Source organism: Pocillopora damicornis, chromosome 8 (assembly GCF_964200805.1).
Source record: "Pocillopora damicornis chromosome 8, jaPocDami1.2, whole genome shotgun sequence".
In the NCBI taxonomy this organism is placed as follows: domain Eukaryota; kingdom Metazoa; phylum Cnidaria; class Anthozoa; order Scleractinia; family Pocilloporidae; genus Pocillopora; species Pocillopora damicornis.
In genome coordinates, this window is record NC_142677.1 from 3,900,624 (window position 1) to 3,921,179 (window position 20,556).

Genomic DNA, 20,556 nt, shown 5'->3' on the forward strand with positions numbered 1-20,556 from the left:
AAGCATTTAGCAGTTACGATAGTCGTAAAAAAAGTTAAGCGTAATAAAATTCTCTGGTGACAACAATGGAATTATATGAACCGTTAACCGTAAAATGGCTAAAATTTTAACCGTTAGCCGTAAAAGTCATCGCCCCATTGAGGCCCCCTTTATACTCCTGGGTGGAAAGAGGCACTGTGAGATTAAAGTTTTTTGCCCAGAAACACAACGCAATGACCTGGCCAGGTCTTGAACCCAGACCTCGCAACACAATTACTCGGTCATTAGGCAACTGCGCATGCGTCGCCCACATAATTATTAGGAACAGACATGGACGATTCATCAGCCAAGACAAATGATGAAGACAATAGCGACCATTACGACGAGAATAGAATTATACTCTATTTACATTAAACTACTAATTAGATTGCACTCTACCAGTCTTTCTAATTAAACTTTTTTCTTCAAATTTTAAAACAATCATAGAAGGCTTCTCAAACTTGATAACACTCGGCTGAATCCACTTTTCTTTGACATATCAACGTTTACTATCTTCGCCCTTCGTAAGTGAATAATCAACAAAGATTTGTTTATTAATGAATATTTTTGCTTGAAAATAATAGTACAATTGATTAGATATCTAAGGTATTGGATCCAGGAAACTTAAACTATAATGTCGCCATAAATACTCCATATCTTTTTCTAGAGTTAAGTCCTAACTCCTGGAATGTAATTTTAACCAGCAGCTTATACCTCATTCACACCAAAGTTTAAACATGTTTTAAAACTGTTTTGTTCGACACGGTTAAATTTATTTTTCTTCAAAGAATTAAGCTGCCTCAACCGATGTCTATTTTGTTCAAATTTAGCGCTTGAAAATACAAGTTCTTGAGTACTTAGAACTAATGGAAAATTCAGTTTTCATTTCTGTTTCTAATTTTCCCTCGACAAAACGCAGTTTAACTAACTAAACATGTTTTGCTGGTGTGATTGAGGTATTAGTAAAGTAACTTGTTCAGCCACTGCAAGAGTCGGTCGATCAAATTGGAGAACATTACTGATGTATCAATATAATATGCTGCTTGGCATTATTGACGGCATGGAGCGCCCTCTTGTTAGAACAGATGGTGTAGTGTTTGATCGTGAGGTATACGTACTTTCTTTTGGACTCCACGCGGAGAATTGAGTCGAGTCATTAAAATCTGTGGAAAGTTCGCTAAATTTAGAATCACTTTCCCTGTCCGGGGTTTGTTTATTTCCGGTGGGTTTTTTATCTCCTGTCCTAATAGAACTATCCGAAAGCCTCCTTTGAGGCATTACTTTATCATTTTCCTTCGAAAAGGAGTTGAAAATTTCCAAAGCCCTATTTTCTCGCGTGTCCGTTGCAGCACTGTGAAGACCATTGTCCAAAGTTGGTTTACGGCGAGATCTTTGCAGCGCTTTTTCGATCGCCTTTTTAAGATCTGGCGTATATGGAATTTTAGGTAAAACTAGGCTAAGGTTCTGCAGTTCTTGGGAAGGGCGATGATATAGTTTTAATCTCCCTTCAACCGGAGGCGTCGAATTCGTAACGTGAGAATTTTCTCTTCCTTCTCTATGTCGCGCAGTTTTTCTTCCGCTGTTGGTTATACCATTGAGTGTAGCACCTAATCTGCCGTTTTCTGAAAGTATTCCGTTTGACTCGCGATTTGAGACACCCTTTGTCGTTCTGTCTTTAGTTTTGTTTTGTTTACCACGAGTCGCTTCGCACCGGCGTTCCGCAGCAGCACGATTTCTGGAGCTCTGTTTGTTCGCCGATCCATCGGTGTTTTTCGCACTGGCAGTTTTACATTTGCTCAGTCGGTCCCATTTACTTGGAATAAGAAAAACCTCCTCGTTTAGGTCGAACCGCACCTTTTTCGTGAATTCGGAATCTTTTTTCCCTTCCATGGCGGTTTGTAACGAGCGTGAAATATGTTCGAATGTCTCCTGCATTCACACCAAGCTTTGTCTTGTAAAAATTCAAAGTCTCACTGTCTCTGCAGCTTTTTAGCGCACATATGACAGTTCTATACCAGCCAAGCTTTCATCTTGTGTAAACATTTCTTCAGAAGTAACTTTCACTTTTTTGGCATTTGGCTCAATGCTTTTAAAGCTCTTAAGTCTTTGACAGGATGTGGATCTGTTATAAAAGCTGAAGTAGTGCTCAATCTACGTAACAGAGGAGTAATATGCGTTTGAAAAATATTTCCTTTTATAGTAGATTAAGAGGTGATTATATACCAGTTCTGTCCATTAGTCATCTGCAAGCAGAGCTTTTACAAAACAGCGTTCGGGAAAAATCTAATTGGCCCGAATATATTGGCGAGACTATTGAAGTTTTTGGCAATGTCATGACAATTCATTCGACGTCAAAATTCTTACTAAATAATACATGCGTTTACCAACTTCTAATCCGCTAAATACAGTGGATTTCCTAGTTCTTTGAAAGCCTTACAAAGCGCTGAGGAAGTTATTTGTCTCGAAGCAATTACGTCAACGAATCTTTAACGCATTTAATAAGGTCTCCTGAGAGACTAACGGACAGAAATTCTTTCTTAAATTATTATCACTCGCCAGAGAATTGGAGGAGGCCAAAGGAAAATTGAAATTTTTCAGCTTTGATGAAAACACCTCGATGTGAAGTAAACAGGCTTAGGAAAAATAAACAACTGCTCTGAAAAGATGAACAAGTTAATTAGATTTCTATGCTAATCTACAATGGTGTGTCGGGTTTTGTCATCTCAGAGTTTGTTTTCATCCTCTTTCTCGGCTCGCTCTGTACACTAATTAGACGAAAACAGATTTTTGTCGTAACTTTCCACTGCACTAATTAAGGACTGGAAATTCGCCGAAGATTTGTATTTTGTAAATCGAGAGATAGACCATACCTATCATCAACTATTGCATAAAAAAGAATTTAAAAAAAGCATCCGTTTTTGTGTGACTAACATTTGAACAAAAAATTTAGTCGATGCTTGAAAAAATTAAAAATAATTTTCCGCGATTATGTAATTATTTTGTTCACTATTCACGCGCCCACGCGAGAAGGCGCGAGTCGGTCTTCCGTCCCACGGGACAAGAATGAAGTGCCTGCAATACACCAGCAGTATTATCTTCTGCGCATATTATGTAAGCGCGGAAAAGCAATATGGCGGCCGTCTTGCACAACCTTCGATGTTGCGCATTTCGACCTCTTATTGTGGAAGAATTGCAGATCAGGTATCAATACAGCTTCCGTGGTACAGAGAGGTTTGCTCTTAAACTAAATAACGCCAAATAACTAATTTATTTTTACTTTTGTCGTAACAGATCTTGTCTTCGCGGTTTACGAACAAGTCCGTGTGCCTTTGGTTTGGAAGAGTTTTTTCCACCTGAAGTGTTTAAAAAAGGAGAATTAGCTAAAGAGAAAGTTCATACAGGTAAAATTTTAGAAAATATATAGATTGCATTCGAGGCCACTTAATTTCATCGCATTTAATCAGAACTGAGGTATTATGCAATTCTCATAGTTTAGTCTGTTCGGGTGACTGCTAAAAAGATAACCCTTAGTGGACTTGTATTATTTAGTTGGTCTAAACCTTGGACATTCTTCGGAATATAATTCAAAGCATCGCTATTTATCACTAGCCTGTCAGGTTTGAAGACCTTTACTCTTTGATCACTCCCTGATATCTACTTCCTTATTACCTTCATGAGTTATATTCTTTGGGCTCGTTTTTTGTGGCATATACAACAGAATATTCAAATATTTGGAAGCTACTGCAAGGTGTTGAAATGGTGATGAAAAACAGACGAATGAATGCTTTACTGTTTGCTTGATTACTGAATGACTGAATTATTGTTGCATTGATCCAATGATCTGAACAACTCATAACAACCATGTACAAAGGCAACTGACTCATTTACTGAACAACTGATTGACTAACTGAACAACTGATTGACTGACGGAATAACTGCCAAACTGACTCCCTGAGTGGCTGAATGAGTGTCCTTCCAACCAACTACCAGACTGATTTACTTACTGACTTATTGACTGACTTACAGACTGATGGACTTACTGACTCTCTGCCTCACCGATTGACAAGCTGACTTGCTGAGCAACTACCTAACTGGCTGACTTGTTAACTTATTAACTGACTAATTGTTGGTCAGTGACAAACCCATTGACCAACCAAATGATCATCATTGACTGGTTGTGAATGACTCACTGTCAGACTGATTAGTTAAAAAATTTATTGAAAGACACCAACAGTGCATTACCTCATGTGATTTCACACAGTGTGTTCAGGATAGCAGAATTTTATTTCAAATGTATTGACTCTCTATTAATAAGTCATCAATATGGTCTTTTAGGTAGAAAATGGCATGCTGGAGAACTGAGAGGGAAAAGTAATGAAGACCTTCATAAATTGTGGTAAGAGTTTCTGTTGAGAAAAAATACTCCAGTACTGATCAAACTCAAATACTGAATTAGTACATGTTGTCCTACAGGTATGTTCTTCTGAAGGAGAGAAACATGCTTATGACTTTGAAGCATGAAGCAAAAAGACAGAGTTTTCCAATGCCGTCTCCTACAAGAACCCATAAGGTAAAAGATGAAGAACTTGTGTATTGTGGATCAAATTATGAACAATAAGTACACATCAAAGAGAAAATGAAAATGAAACTGTTTTGAAAAAAGTTTACAATAGTAAGGAATAATTCCAACCAAAACATACGCAGTGACTGACTTAGAGACAGTAAGGATAATTACTAGTGAGATCTGAGGAGTAGAGCAGCTGAGTGATTCACATTAAAATTTGAAAAAGAAATTCTCATTATTTAAACAGTGCAGCTATGCTAAGTCAGTCACCATTACTTTTTTTTGTATTCAGGTCCAGAAGTCAATGGCTGCAATAAAACAGGTGCTTTCTGAGAGGGTAAGGAATTAGTTACATGCAGTTTTATGCTTCCGTATAAAAAGTCTGTAGAGTGAAATTTTTCTTTTGTTCTGTTTATAATCATGTTATCTTTTCCTTTTAAGGAAAAAGCAGTGAAAAGCTTAGAAAATGAAGTCTGGCCATTTGATGCAATTCCAGAAGACAAACCACCTACAGCCATGGAAGAAGCAAAGGAAGAGTTTTCTGATAAGAAGAAAGATTACCGTGATTTGGTTAGAATTCTAAAACAGGGAATTAAAGTTGCACAATGAAAATGACCTGTGCTTTTCTATAACAGACTCAGAAAGAAGAACTAGGGCTCCAGATTGTGACAGGTATGGGCACCAATGCCACCTTAGTTTTCCCGCTAGTGACCAAAAGTTCTGACCTAGTCACCTGCTGACTAGGTGTTTGTATTGAATAAAGGGGGTAAGTTTCTAAAGAAACTGTGGTGCTGTGTCAGCGGGAGAGTATAGTAGGTAATTTAGTGTTAACAACTGAGTTGAAAATGTAAAATAGCCGCTGTAAAGCCTTTTTCTTTTAGTTTTTTTTTTTTAACTCTTTGTGGTGGCCAATTTACATTTTCAACTCAGTTGCTAACACTAAATTAGGTGTTTGTATTGTTTTAAATTCAAAGACAAACAAACCAAGTACAAAAGCACTTCATGTTGTCTGTTTTACTTCTGCCTTGAGAAAAATGAGGGAACTGGCATTAGCAAAGCCTGTTGCCATCTTACCTCCATCCTTAGACACACATTCTAAGTATGTGATTTCTGTTCCTCCTTTTCAATAGGGCACAGAATTTCAAGTACTTAATTCATTTAATTAATTAAATGCTGTTCTTATGGGTAGATATGGATTCAGCTTTTGAATTGGTGACTAGAAATTTACCATTAGCAATCATATTTGCTACCCAGACACCAAAAGACAATTAGGGAATTCTAAATTTTGGGTCCTGAGTATAAATGCAGCAAGTCAGAGCTAAAAAAGATACCATGTTTATTGCAATTGAGATGAATACATTATAAAATTTTGCAACTACAAAATTTCAACTTTTTTCTTATTTAATTTACAAAATTAACACAGACTGGGCAAAGCTAGAAAAGTACCATTTAGAGACAATACTTTTTTCCATCACGACTTACAATGTTATGTGTCTGGATTCTTTTATCTTAGAGTTTATTTTGCAAAGTTTGACACAGCTATTTTTTTACCCTTTCACTCCCAAGATCTAATTAGTAATTCTCATTACTATCTGCCATACAATTCTTATGATGATAGTTGAGAGAATTTGGTATTGGATCAACTAATAATCCCATAATTGATATTCTTCTCTATTCTCATCACCTGCCTGCTTGATATTGTATTGATATTGTAAGGAGAAATTCTGTCTTGATCACTTGTGGGAGTGAAAGGGTTAACATTGAAAAATATCATGAAATACAATGTAGATAGAGTGTTATTACTGTAACAGTAATGTACAATGTAATAAATTAAATTGTTAAAATGTGTCTAAAGATTTTTCATGTTTTTTTTTTTATTTTTAAATTACATATGCAGGAGATACAGTCTAAGCTGGTTACCAGGGCCCAGTTGTTTGACGGCTGATTAGCGCTAACCCAACATTAAATTTTAATCTGGGTTTCTTCAATTTATTTGTTCAAAAGTCTATTTGGAATAATTTTCTGTATCCTCTTTCAAGCATCCAATCACAATATTGTAGACAGAAAGAATTATGCTGGATTTCATTTGAAAGCTTTCAGATCTGGTTGTTCAAAGCTGGTTTAAGAGAACCCAAGGTTAGAGTGAAATTTTATTTCAGATCTGAGAGCTTTAAACAAAAATCCACATCAATCCTTTTTCCTACAATTTGAAATTGGATGGAGAAAATTAATCCAAAAATGCTTTTGAATAGAGAAATATAGAAACCTGGACTAAAATTTAATCCTGGGTCAGCACTAATCTGTGTTAGAAAAAACTGTTCCCTGACATCAAATTTTGCACGAATCCTAAGTTATCGTAACCCAGCTTTGAACAACTCAGCCTAATGGTCTACCACTGCCTATGAGACCTCTTACTGTCGTCAAATTTGGCTGCGAGCAGGCCCTGGCATTTGGGTTTTCATGTACCACCCCTTCTCCAGGCACAGCTTTCTATTACACCATCACCTGTTGCTTATGGAAAAAGTTAGTGAAAGCCTTGCTTGTTTGCCACTACCATGGTGAATCAAACTCCAGAACAGCTGCAGTTTTTGTTCTTGCAGATTGTATTTTTCTTATCCGTATACACTTTGGACATTTGTTCTCAGCAATACAAGCCTTGTGGTACAGAGCCTTGCATTTTCCACACTGAAATTTTTTAAGAGCAAAAAAGGTCAGCTTGGTTTAATCAGGATTTAATTAATGTATGCCTTAAATTCTGAGTGCTATGATGGTTTCTCAATCAAGTTAAAATCACAAAGCAGCTTGAAAAAGCAGAATTCTCCCACTAAATTTCAATGGCCTTAGCTTTTTCTCTTCAGCTATACATACTTTTATATGTCCGAGTGAAAACCCAGCAAACCTTCTTTCTAATGTTTTGAGCACCTTAGAAGTTTTTGTGGTGCATCATGAAGAAACATTGTGGGACAGAATATTTCTCTTATGAATTTCTTTGTGAGTGAATTTCTTTTTTTACCACATTTGGCAGGAATATCGCAATCAGATGGCCCAGTTTGCATTCATTATTTTGTTGATGAGAGTACAAGTAACACTGTTGCATCAACATAATGCCATGCCTTTATCAACTCTCAAAAATGGATGACTTGGAAAATTTGCCATTGATATTGTGGTAAAAAAACAAATTGACATCATACAATCAACTCATACAGTAAGAAGTCTAAATTGACAGTGGATTAGTGTGGTCTGTACTCTTATCAACAACAGTGTAATATAGTTATCATAGTAGACTCACTTGGATGCGTCTCATGAGTCCACAACATTTTAACCACTGTGATGACCAATATTGTTGTTGATAAGAGTACAGACTATACTAAACCACTGTCAATTTTTTCATTAAATAAACTTCCTTTTGTATGAGTGGAAAACGGGGAAGTGTTGAGTCAAGTCACATGATGTTTTGTAAGTGACATGACACAAGCCTCTCTTGCTTTTCACTCTGCCACTCTTATCACATAGCTACTGGATTACTCCATTTCACAAACTGCATGCCTAGAACAGGCTACTTTCCAACTGTATACTGTTAGTCTTCTCCAGGTTATGAGGTGTGTAAACAACTGGTTATGCATATAACCTTAGAGCAGATAGCCAGTTGTAATATGTCAGCTTATGAGACCTAACAAACCACTGCCATTTCTGATGATGTTTTAGTTGAAACATAACATTTAAACCCATCTCTTGAAGAATACAAGCATTATGCAAACATTGTGCATTATGCAATTACTATTAGTAGAAACATTGCAGTCTGTTTTGAAGTGATCTCAGTTTAAGACAAATGTTAATATTTGTACTTTCATATTTCATAATAGCAATAAACAAAACCTTTTCACAGCATGAAAAGGGATGTCAGGCTGCTTATATGCATTATCATCTGTATAACAGTGGGTACAAACTGTTACTGGGTGAATTGGTAGTAAAGTAATGATTAATATTACCTGAGTTGTGGTTTTCACTTCAAATGGATAGATGATTTTTGGGTCATTGCATATTTCACAGAAAAATCCTTTTTGGCAACAGAGCTGAAAGGAAAAATGCCAAACTCTTTAACAATTTAACGATCTCTGCATTAATGGCAGAAAGAGGAATGACCTGCTCATTTACTTAGTTAGGTCATCAGGTGAGACAGGAAAATAAATGGCTCTTGGTCACAATGCATGCTTCAAGTGCAGCAGGTCTGTATGTCAGGAGCTCAAGCCAATTATTTTCTCATGTGTTCCTCCCACTCAGTGTATTAACTCTTTACACCCTATATCAGTATGCATATTCTCCATACTGTTCTCTACACAAATTGTAAGGTGCTGACAAGGAGAATTTGTTCAACAATCAAGAACTTCTTACTAGTTGGTGATCGTTTCCTTTATTCTTGTGACCTTAATGTTTGACTCAGGGCTGGTCTTATAAGGAGAATTTAAATGCTTGTCACTCTTAGGGATTAAAGGGTGAAGTACATTATATGGGAAGAAGTAATTTCCGAGCACTGATCTATTTCAGTCGGTCAGAATTTCTCACCTTACACTTGTACACATGCTTTGTACAGTGGGCAATGACCTTTTTAAGATGATGAGCCAGCTGCCCAGATTGCACTTGAATCAAATCCTTAAATACAAATTTAAAAAAAAAGTAAACTTTGTAGAACTAAAAACTTTGTAAGCAAACACTATGTATCACAAAATTAACATCACTGAAACTGCCATTACTTTAAGAGATGCATCTCTTGAACAACACCGTACCTCTCCACAACTGCAGATTAAGTGCAATGTCACTGTTATTAATAACAACCTCTTGAACCTTTCAATCTCAAGATCTCATTTGACAATAATAATTATCATTAATAGTAATTCTCCATACTGTCTGCCATAAAATTCTTGTGATTTCAGTTCAGAGAATTAAGTATTGGATCAATTACTAATCCCCTAATTGATAGTTTTCTCTACTCTCATCACCTCCAAGCTTGATATTGTATTGATATAGTAAGGAGAAATTCTGTGTTGATCACTCATGGAGTTAAAGGGTTGGAAACAGCTTGGCAATCACCAACCAACAAATGGTTTAGAAAAGTGTCACACTGCAACCTAGCAGACAAATCTTGACAACTTTATTTCACAAAAAAGAAAATAAACATCTGAAACACTCAAAGTGACTGTACACCAGTCTGATAGACCCAATATACCTTGCTTGCTTTAATTTGTCTTTCTGACAATTTTCCTAAAGACATTTCATTTCACAAATAACATATATACCAGTATATTTCTTGGGAGTGATAAAATATTCGTGAGATAGATAAAGCCAGCCCCTCCCAAAACACACATAGAATTTTACACCCCTCCCCCCTCCACAAGAAAAAAAAACTGCAACCCCTTTAACCAAGTCCACTTTCCTTTGTCCCCAACGTGGCTCTTACAGTGGGGTTCCAATGTAAAATCAAATTTTAAGGGTGACACTGACCAGTAAGGAATACTGATGGATATCATCCCAAAGATATTCCCGAGGCCAAATCCTTCTCCTCACATCCTCTGCTATTGGATCTTTACAAGTAAAAAGGAAGCCTTTTAAGTGCTGTAGCTGTGATCTCAATACCTGTGAATGAAACATGACTCAGAAGATCAGTCTAATAGTGCCTTTGGTTTTCCAAATTAAAGTGTCTTCAGCAATTGATATTAAAATTAAATAAATTTACAAAGGCCAAAAGATCTGAGGGTATGGTTGTTTAGTTACAAGGAGATCACACAACCCAAGAAACCAAGTCTTGTTTAAGATCTGAGTGTTAGCCCTTTGTCAGAGCCATTGATTGAGCCTTTAAACTCTTTACAGTAACCAATTTACCCTTTCAACTCAGTTGTTAACACTAAATTACCTTTTATACCCTCCCCCCGACACAGCACCACAGTTTCTTCAGAAAAAACCCCCCTTGACAAAATATTGAGAATGTGCTGAACTGTGTGTGTATATTTTTTTGACACTTTGCAGAATTAATAATCTTGGTATACAGACTCAGCACTTGCATGATAGAAACAGGGACAATCTTATCATTACAGGCTCATAATACTAATATCTATCTCAGAAGTTGTTTTTAAAAGATTGCAATGTTGTTATTATAATCATGGTAAACTTTTGTGCTGAAAAAAATTAATTAAAAGTATCTTGACATGTTGAGAAATAATTGAGAATTTTATCACTGCCATTTTCAAGACCAACCTTAACTTCAAGTAACTCCTTGATTACATTGTACAACGTAGGATTTGTTTCATCAATATTAAACAAAGGTTCTTCCTCTATCTGCATCAGGAACATCTTGCACTTTTTAGCGACTTGGTGTTTACGCAGATCCCAGTTGTGAATCACCCTTGCAGGTATGACATGTTCTTCATTTTCATGACATTCAAAACAATAGTAGCTGGCATCATAGGTACAAACTTTAAATTCTCCATAGATCATTCCTAAATAATAATAAACAAAACTATTGGCAAAATAAATTTTAGGCACCATTAATTCACCCTTTAACTCCCAAGATCTCATTAGTAATTCTCCTTACTATCTGCCTTACAGTTCTTGTGATGTTTGTTTGGAGAATTTGATATTGATTCTCCTCACTTGTCTGCTTGATATATTGTAATGATACTGTAAGGAGAAATTCTGTCTCGGTCACTGGTGGGAGTTAAAGGGTAAATTGTTTGATTAAGGTTGTCAACAATTTGTGTTTGTTTGTTTGTTAGTTTTTAAGCCTTTTAAGTACATTAGAACTCATCCCAGTTTTCAATTCAGGAAACTGCAAATTGACTTCACATATAACTTTACTGAGAATTGATGACAAATTATTCAAGTTTTGCTGCTAGCTGCAAGCCATAAACTTTTACAAAAACGACTTTATTGAACTTGATATTTCCTGATCTTGTTTGCTTTCTAAAGAGTTACCCAGCACGTCAAAATCTTTTTCCTTTTTCTTCACAATGCAGGCAAGCCATTTCAAAAATGAACTGATGCCAAATGCTATAACTCCAGGCCTTTGTTGTAAATCTAACACACCATTCAAAGTTAAACAAATAGTAAAACAAAAGACTGCTCCATACATAAACACGTTTTTTGCATGCATTTAGGGCCAACTACCTCTAAGTTGTACTGTAGCATGACAAGAATTTACAACATTGCTTCTTTTGAATTGGATGCCAGTCCAAAAGATTATAAACCAACAAATTTTCTTAACCACAAGCATTCCCTCCGTTTTCTGCTGAGTCAATCATACGAGTTAAACAAAAAAAACATTGCAAAAAAGGAAATTGTTGCTAGAGAGCTGCATGGAACTTTGGGAGTGAATCACAGAACCCTTAATTTTATCTCCAACTATTCTTTTTTTGCTGAAAATGAGAGAGTCATCCTAGTAAACACATTCTCATGTTTAGGGGACAGTTCATTGGTACATAGTCCTGGGAGAATATAAGGACTATGAGAGTGGAATGTCTTGTTCACATACAACAGATTGATTCAGCCTGGGCTCATACCCTCACTACTAGATGAACTGGACACTTTTTTAATACATGCAACACTCAATGCTCATCCAACAATATGTCTCTTTCAGTAAAACATGTAGAGCATGAACGTCAACATGACAGTAAGGTAGGTAAACTGGGTGTGATGCCCCCTTAGAAAAATCCAGACTATGCCCCTCACTGCACCAACTACTGAGAAGTCACTCACCTTTAATGTTAATCACAGTAACAATGATTTTTACTAAAGAAACCAATGGCCCACCTATGTTTCTCCCACATCCCTTGCATTGATAATTTTGGTTGTCCAACCCCTGCTCAGTGGCAATCTCTGTCACTAGTGTCATCAACTCTGAGGAACGATTGTCGCCATGGTTTGAGTGCACTGAACTACTTTTCTGCAAAACCTCAAAACCAGAAGCTGTGATAGTTTCGGATAGTTGCATCTCAGGTTTCCTCTTTGTTTTTGGAATCTTAACATTGAGAGATTGATACAATTTGATTTGTTAATCTCAATATCAATATAGTCATCATCAATCTTTACCCTAATTCACTGTAATGCTTTAAACTCTAACATCAGTAAGTAAATTCTCCACACTGATCTTTATACACTTCCAAATGTGTTGACAAGGAGAATTTGCTTAAAAATCCAGAGCCTCTTTGTTTGCTGATCATTTACTTTTATTCTTGTGAGCTCGATATGTGATTCGGGGGTGATACATTAGGGAGAAATTAGCTGCTAGTCAGGATTTTAAAGTATTGTTACTGAAAACCACAAATTGCAAACTGCTGCTGCAGTAGCTAATTCATGCAGATGGATTACAAAAATCTAAAAAACTTAAATTCCTAAAAACTGACATGCTTCATAGAGGACTGTTTCTTTGCTTTCAAGCTATTGACCCTAAGCTTCCACTCCCATTATCTCTGTCAGTCAATGGTAATTCTCCTCAATAGTGGTCATACATTTCTCCTAATGTAAGTTATGAGAATTTGGTGTTGGATCAAATGATAATCCCTTGGTAAGTTTTCTTTTTTCTTTACTCTCACCACTTGTCTACTTGACATCTTATTGATTTTGAAGAAGAATTTGTGTCTTTGTCACGTATGAGAGTCAAAGGTTTAACCAAATATTGGCAAAAAAAAGCTAAACATGAACCTGACTACTTTGCACCTGCTTTGGTTGTGTTGGCACTGCACCATCAACATACACAGGGGGCTCAAATCTTTTTCTTCCCTGGACACTGTAATCCCTTAACAGAGTCCCAAAACTGGGTGCTTGTGTCTTTGTTGGGATTCTGGGACTGAGCCTCTCTTGAGAACTGGGAAGTGGGTCAGCAGTGTCCGCCTGGTCATTGCAGTTACTGCCATCAACAGCATCCACTACAGCCTCAGTTTCAAATGTTGATGACCAGCCACTAGACATCCCCAGTTTGTTGCTGCCTCCTAAAGGAGTTGGGCTGCAGGTGTCTCGTTCACTGTCATTGGAACTAGTTGGAACTTCTACTACAGCTGGTTGACTTCCTACAGCTGTAAGATTTTCAATGAGAAATATGAGTATCAATAAAAAAAAAAAAGGATGGTATATGTTGAGCTTGGTCATTGAATAGCACCCCTACTCTATTAAGGACCCTTCCTGAAAAAACTGCCCAGCCCCTAAGCCATAATGTCAAGCACCCCTCCCAAATAAGCACCCCACCCCTCCTACCTCAATTTCTTAAATAATAACACTACAAGAGATACCTGCCTCTATTGCCACTTAAAGCTTTAACAACAGTGAAATCAGTAAAAGCTAGTAAAAATAACAAGCACCCACCCCTCTCCCTCATTAAGGGGTGGGAGGTGGGCCACTCCTTTCAATAAGTGCCCTTCCTTTTAGCCAAGATTTAAAGCAAGTGGCTGGGTGCTTATTTAAGGAAATACAGTCTGTAGGATGTCATTTACTTCCTAGGATAATCTTAGGAATTCCTAGGAATTCCAAAATCCATTTCGCATGGGTTGTCACAAGTATCCAACAAAAATGTTGAGATGTCTCATTTTTTGAGAGAACAGAAAAATTGAACACTCAGTGGAGTAATACATTCCAAACTATTAATAAGAATTAACAAGGACTCCTTCTAGTATTCCTTCTGAGCAATAATGGGGGTTTTGAGGAATTACAATGTATAAGAATTTGTGTTGAGGAAAGCAATCAAATGAAATGATATTTCATGTTACCAAGTGTACGTGAATGTGACTGGAAGCTGCATTTTTTAGTTAATAAATCTGAACTGACATTAGTTCAAAATCAGTCCAACTCCAACATCAAAACAATATTTCACTGGTTTCTTACATGGAGCAAAATAACTTTTTTATGGAGCGAAGTGACTTTGATTATGGAGCGAAGTGACTTTTGGTCGGAGCATAAGTGATTGGGGGCGAAATGACCATTTAAGGGCAAAATGACCGTAATTCTGATCAAGATTTGCATACAGTCTGATTAAAGTACAGGTGGGCTGCCTGGTTAGTCCTAAAAATGTGACTGACATTTCGACAGCCTGAATGGAAGTTCTCAGTTGGCTCTTGACTAAGAAATTAACTTTTGCTCAGGCAGGAAAAATGCAATCCTCTTTTAACTAACCACATCCGAATGATCCAACTACATGTACATGATACCAATTAAACATCTTTGTGTACATATAAGTATTAACTATTAATTAACTATTAACATCTACTTATAATTGTTATTCGTAATGAAACCAATTCATCCTTTTGCTGCAAGGTACAAAAATGGTAACAAGTAAACATGTACATTAAATTACTTCACTAATAATAATTATTATAACAGATAATGATCGAATTATTTAGAAAGCCAATTGCTACTTATTCCCCCAAAATTATAAAAGAGAGAGGAATTTAACTGGCCACAGTTACGTACCTTTTCCATCCATATTCTCCTCTGTGGAAGGCGAATCTGAAAAACTTTCTCTATTGTCTGCATTGTCCATAATCATTCTCTCAGCAGGCTCTGTTTGCAACACTTGAGCTCGGCGCTTTAATTCAGTGCTCTCCTCGAGGCTGCAGCCTGCAAGTTCAGCCACCTCCGCAGTGCTGGAGTCAAAGGAACTTGTGGAGGCTTCACCTTGAGCTACATGCTGATCCCCTGGAATGATGACTGGAACAGTTGATCCTCCATGTAAAGGCATACCTAGAGAAGAGCCAATTGAAATTATTTACTTTTTACAGTAATGTAACTGGCTCTAACCCCTACAAGTGACTAGCATCTAATTTCTCCTTACAATATCACCACTGAATCAAACATTAAGGTCACAAGAATAACAGGAATGATCACTGCCTAGTTAAAAGAAGCTCATGATTGTGAAGGCTGGGATTGGCAGCATTTTACCATGAATATCTGGGGGGATTTGGCAGGATCCAGTTCTTCCAGGACAGATTTAAAGTTGCAAAAATACCAATACCTTTCTTTTCCAACACACGTACATTCAAGCAACACAACCATCGAGCACTGAAATCCAACCTTTGTTTATACAGTAAATTGAGTAACTCAAGGTTTTTCCCTAAAAATTACATTATTTGCACCATAAATTACCTGACTGTGTGTACGTAGGTGGAAGAGACCGAGGAGCCACTTTAGGTAATTGCCAAATTCCGCAGAGAGCCAGTGCATCACCAGACCATGAGTTCAAACCAGGCGTGTTGTAGTTGAAGTCAAACTTAAATTCCCCCAGGCCTAATGACCAATTGATTTCACAGTTAAAAATTATTTCTCTTTTTAGAGATGTTTATTTCTTCCAAACTTTAACAACTTAAATTATTAAATGTACTAATTATATCTCTAGGTTGGTATGTGCACTATGATTAGTCAATTTAGAGGGCCATACTTCACTGAGCAGCACCCAGATTCAAAAGTTTGTTTGAATTGAAATCTTCTGCTCCTTTTGAAACAAGAGATATTCTCCTAGCTCTCAGCTCTTACCTTGTAAGAAAGTTTTCATGATAGATGGTAGTTCTGAATCCAACATAAAAGATGAACCTTTGTAGAAATATCTGCAAGATACAGGACCCTAGTTAATCAGTGTCAAAAGTGACTCGACCATTAAACCTTAAACTCCCAAACTGTGATCGTTAATTCTCTCCCCAACTGCTACACATTTTCTTGTATATTACCTTCAAGAATATGTTAGATCTAGATAACATCTTCTACCAGATTAGTTTGAGTATTCTCCTTACCTTTTTGCCCTATAGTTTATGAATATTATAGAGAGAAGTTACATGTTGATCACTTCTGGGAGTCGAAAAGTGAACCCTTCAACTCTTTCCACCCTAACATCAGTATGCATATTCTCCTTAATGTTCTTTTCACATTTCCTAAGGTGCTGACAAGGAGAATATGTTTTACAATCAAAAGCTTCTCAAGTTGATGATCATTTCTTGTATTCTTGAGACCTTAATGTTTGAATTAGGGGTGATATTATAAGGAGAAATTAGATGCTAATCACTCTTAACTCCCAAGATCTGATTTTTTATTCTCCCCTCTAGCTGCTACACATTTCCTTGTTCATAAATCATGAGAATTTGGTGTTAGATCAAGATTACTAGCTAATCTATCTGATAAGTTTGAGTATACTCATAACATGTTGGCTGGATAACATGTGGATTTTATAGGGAGAAGTTACATGTTTATCACTTATGGGATAGTTAATTAGTTAAATTTGCATAATTGGGAATTTTTTAGAATTCCTCTAGTAGGAATTCCCAGAAAACTGGGAATTCAGTTGGTAACTAAAGGGACTCTTCAACCCTTGGGATTAACTGGCCTCTAATTTCTCCTTACAGTATCACCATTGGTCATGAGGTCATGAGAAGAAAGCAAATGATCACCAACTAAAGAGGCTCTTGATTGTTAAAAAATTCTTCCTTGTCAGAGCCTGAGGAAATTTTTTAAGAGGACAGTATGGAGAATATACATACTGATGTTAAGGTATTAAGGGTTAATTAAGCAAAAACATCTAGCATGTAGTACTTACAGTAATTTATTTTTGTCCATCAGAATGGCGTCAAGGTAACTTTCCATTAAGCTATCATTTAAAGCAAGGCGAATCCATGCCTAGGATGTATAAACATTAAGAAGATTTTAAAAGTTATCAACAAACATCTTTTCTATCACAATTTTTAAAGATCAAAAATAAGATCTATTTGGTCTGCAGATGAATCAAATAAAGAAATGATCCTCACAGGTTTCTAGCAATTGGAATCACGAGGAGAAGTTAATTTTTATTGATTAGAAATCAAGGTTTGAAGGGTTGAAGACTCACCCGACATCTTCCCACAGGAGTGTGGATGTGAGAAAGATGTTCCAGCTCATTTAACACATCTTTGTGCGTGAAACTTGTGAGCAGGGACCAAAATGACTGCAGAGAAATTAAGACTATTTGAGTGGCAAAGTAATGAAGTAAACATATTTCCTGAGTGTACTTTTATCAACATACGAACACTAGAATCATTCATCAAAATTATAAACAAAGGCACATCATTAACAATTGGATCTATGTGTAGCTCACATGTACTGTTCCTTGAGGCTGGTTTTACATATGATGGAGTTGGAGTTGGACTTGTTATCAGAAGTACAGAGTGATATACTCCAGTGAAAATCATATGGTATTGGAAGAAAAATGTTCAGAAATGCTACTTGCTTCTCAGTTATTTATGACTCAAGGAGAGTTGAATTGTAGGAGTTGTAAGCAAAAGACTGTACTGGAAGGGCCTGGGAACTGGCATTGTGATTGGTTGATTGTTCCACTTCTGCTTGCAACTTCAACAATCTAATTTTCTTGGATCGTAAGCATCAGAATCATAGGCCGAATTGCAAGAATATGAAACTGTTCTGATTCTTCTGACTCTGATTCCGTCCAACTTATGACTCCCCTTATAACTCCAACCAAATTCTCTTGTCTGATCTCCAAGGAAAAGTATGGAAGTAAGTAGGGAGAATTACCAATTACATCTTTAAAGTTTGAGGTTTAAAGGCCTATGATTTCAGTCTCTGACTTGTTGCACACAGCCCTTGTGTTTTTCCATGTTGTAAGTGCCAGACTAACTGATTTAAACTTTCAAATTTTGCAGTCAAATGTCTCCTTAACACTGCAGTGACTAATATATCTTCTTAGAAAAACTCACATGAGTTGGCATGGCTTCTGTTGATATTTTGCCAAGGAGATTGTAAAAATTTGATAGCTGTAAAAAAAATGTATTTATAATAACAAATTAATATGAAAAATAGTGTAAGATATCAGTTCTATACTTAAATAATATCATTCATGGAACTGTACATTGAAGATACAAATACCACCTCATAGTAGCCTCTTATGCAAACATTGTTAGGCTCCTGACACATCACACAATCATTCCTCCTCACCAAATGGTGGTGGGAAGAAATGATTGCATGACTTGACAAGCCTAACGACATCTGTGTAATAGACTTCATAGTTTCATATTTATTTGTCAGTGAACCTCATTTTATTGACTTGTACTAAATTCAAATACCATACCTGGGGGTGATTTTACAAATTATTTTATTTCTCATTTCACATTTATTTCTCATTTTAGTTAATTGTAGGTCCAGATCAGTCTCATGGCCGCCACTTTTGTAACCTGCATCACTAAATAAAATGATTGATTGATGGATTGATTGATGGATTGATTGATTAATTGATTGAGAGTTGCTTCTAATATTTTGCTCATATACCCATATCAATACTGGTTGGTAGTAATCTTTATTCTATAATGTTCTAACAAATAATGTGAGTTCAGGAGATAAAGGAAGGAGAAGTCAAATGTTCATCAGCAACAAAGATTTAAAACTAAAAATTTTGACAACCCCTTCACCTTAACACCGTGATCTTGAAATCCATGAAGAAAGATGGCCTCTAGCAAAGTACTGATCATTAATGCATGCTCATCATTCCTGTGGACAAAGAAAGGATACAGTCACTCTGTCAAAGGTTATGGTACTCTTTAAATCAACCTTTTAAACTCCAGAGATCTGATTGTTAATTCTCACCTCTAGATCCTTCACATTTCCTTGTAAATTAGTTTCCAGAATTTAGTGTTTGAGCAAGATAACAACTTCTACCTGATAAGCTCGAGTATTCTCATTACCAGTCTTTTGAATATTGTATGCATCGGCTATAAGGAGAATTGAGGCACATGTTGATCACATCTGGGAGTTAACCCCTTTACACCCGAACATCAGTTTGCATACTCTCCACACTCTCTCTAAACATTTCTTTAGGTTCTGAAAAGGGGAATTTGTTGAACAATCAAGAGCCTCTTTAGTTGTTGATGATTTCCCTTATTCTCATGACCTTAATGTTTTATTTGAGCATGTTCTTTTAGGGAGAATATAGATGCCAGTCACTGTTAACCCTTTAACTCCCAGATCAAATTTGTTATTCTCCTTACTGTCAACAAACCAAGATGTTGCATCTCCACAACAAACCAAGATGTAGTATGATAAAAAGGTTCCCTGATTGAGCATTTGGCCCCTAAGAGTGACTAGCATATAATTTCTCCTTACAATATCACCCCTGAATCACACATTAAGGTCATGAGAATAAAGGAAATGATCACCAGTTAAAAAAGCTCTCGATTATTAAACAAATTGAATAAAGGATTGTTGTTGATGTTGCTGCCAAATGTAAATTCACAATCAACCTTTCCACATCCAAATCAGCTCCAATGTGCTTTCTCTGAAGCTAACAATAAAAGGAAAAATACATTAGCAATAACACCACCAAAACTAACTCAATTTTTGGATAACAATATTTTGCATTGAGAGCAATCTGAGATTCAAATTATTAGGTATACATACCTCTTTCACTGCAAGGGAGAGTTCACCAATAAGTCTTCTCTTGATCTCTGCATTTCTTATCAAGTCCTCCTCAGTTTCTAAATGAAGATGCACGCAGAAGAAAGAAAAAAAATAGAAAACGGATAACATGAAGAGTACACTGGGGTATATGGTCGCAATGGCAAGTTAGAAATTTTAATTTTGCCTCACTTTTTCTTAATTCTTCTATTTTTAAGGAATCTAGTCGAAGTAGTTATCAGTTTGAAAATCTTTCGACAACCATTGCAGGGCAAAAATTACACATTTTATGAAAGGTTATTCACAAAATAAAATAAACTCACCTGTAACCCCTGTCTTTTTCCATCCAGAAAACATTTTCGATACGAAGTATTTCGATCGAAATTGAAGAAAACAATAATCTCAAAACAACTCAATCATTATGGATCCAACACGGGTTTTTCTCTTTTTTTAAATTGTCAAAAACTTCCAAATTAAGCTCAATACAGGCGTTTCGTCCGCCATATTTGTTTTGATGAGCAATCAACTGACCATAAAGAACACAGTTCTTTCAATTTGCCATTAACACCGCTGAC

At 36.3% G+C, this 20,556-nt stretch overlaps 3 protein-coding genes across 5 annotated transcripts; 1 reads left to right on the forward strand and 2 right to left on the reverse strand.

Moving 5' to 3' along the window:
- Positions 1-359: 359 nt before the first annotated feature.
- On the reverse strand, positions 360-2,389 carry LOC113669655 (uncharacterized). The gene has a single exon (XM_027185728.2). The coding sequence runs from the start codon at positions 1,951-1,953 to the stop codon at positions 1,045-1,047; it is 909 nt and encodes a 302-aa protein (XP_027041529.2). The 5' UTR covers positions 1,954-2,389; the 3' UTR covers positions 360-1,044.
- Positions 2,390-3,109: 720 nt separating this feature from the next.
- Positions 3,110-6,436, forward strand: LOC113669649 (large ribosomal subunit protein uL29m). 2 transcript variants are annotated; one of them, XM_027185720.2, is made up of 6 exons: positions 3,110-3,219; positions 3,310-3,419; positions 4,354-4,414; positions 4,492-4,588; positions 4,875-4,919; positions 5,024-6,436. In XM_027185720.2, the coding sequence occupies exons 1-6, from the start codon at positions 3,149-3,151 to the stop codon at positions 5,189-5,191; spliced, it is 552 nt and encodes a 183-aa protein (XP_027041521.2). In that variant the 5' UTR covers positions 3,110-3,148; the 3' UTR covers positions 5,192-6,436. The 2 variants fall into 2 exon arrangements, with proteins under 2 accessions (XP_027041521.2, XP_089070360.1); XM_089214234.1 differs by having other exon boundaries at positions 3,141-3,219; positions 3,307-3,419.
- On the reverse strand, positions 5,902-20,515 carry LOC113669648 (pleckstrin homology domain-containing family M member 1). Of its 2 annotated transcripts, none has more exons than XM_089214233.1 (17): positions 20,305-20,515; positions 19,985-20,061; positions 19,828-19,868; positions 19,000-19,078; positions 18,292-18,348; positions 17,430-17,525; positions 17,142-17,221; positions 16,091-16,161; positions 15,704-15,844; positions 15,032-15,301; positions 13,289-13,644; positions 12,383-12,590; positions 10,832-11,073; positions 10,082-10,213; positions 9,146-9,232; positions 8,572-8,655; positions 5,902-7,267 (listed from the first exon to the last, which is right to left on the reverse strand). In XM_089214233.1, the coding sequence occupies exons 1-17, from the start codon at positions 20,336-20,338 to the stop codon at positions 7,133-7,135; spliced, it is 2,190 nt and encodes a 729-aa protein (XP_089070359.1). In that variant the 5' UTR covers positions 20,339-20,515; the 3' UTR covers positions 5,902-7,132. The 2 variants fall into 2 exon arrangements, with proteins under 2 accessions (XP_089070359.1, XP_089070358.1); XM_089214232.1 differs by having other exon boundaries at positions 13,274-13,644; positions 20,305-20,512.
- Positions 20,516-20,556: the final 41 nt, after the last annotated feature.

Coding starts and splice junctions, on each gene's coding strand:
- LOC113669655 (XM_027185728.2), bottom strand. CDS start 1,953: ATGCAGGAGACATTCGAACATATTTCACGCTCGTTACAAACCGCCATG.
- LOC113669649 (XM_089214234.1), top strand. CDS start 3,149: ATGGCGGCCGTCTTGCACAACCTTCGATGTTGCGCATTTCGACCTCTT. Junction 3,420..4,353: donor TAAAGAGAAAGTTCATACAG/GTAAAATTTTAG, acceptor ATGGTCTTTTAG/GTAGAAAATGGCATGCTGGA. Junction 4,589..4,874: donor CTCCTACAAGAACCCATAAG/GTAAAAGATGAA, acceptor TTTTGTATTCAG/GTCCAGAAGTCAATGGCTGC.
- LOC113669648 (XM_089214232.1), bottom strand. CDS start 20,338: ATGTTTTCTGGATGGAAAAAGACAGGGGTTACAG. Junction 17,222..17,429: donor CTCCTGTGGGAAGATGTCGG/GTGAGTCTTCAA, acceptor TATACATCCTAG/GCATGGATTCGCCTTGCTTT. Junction 16,162..17,141: donor ATGGACAAAAATAAATTACT/GTAAGTACTACA, acceptor TGTATCTTGCAG/ATATTTCTACAAAGGTTCAT.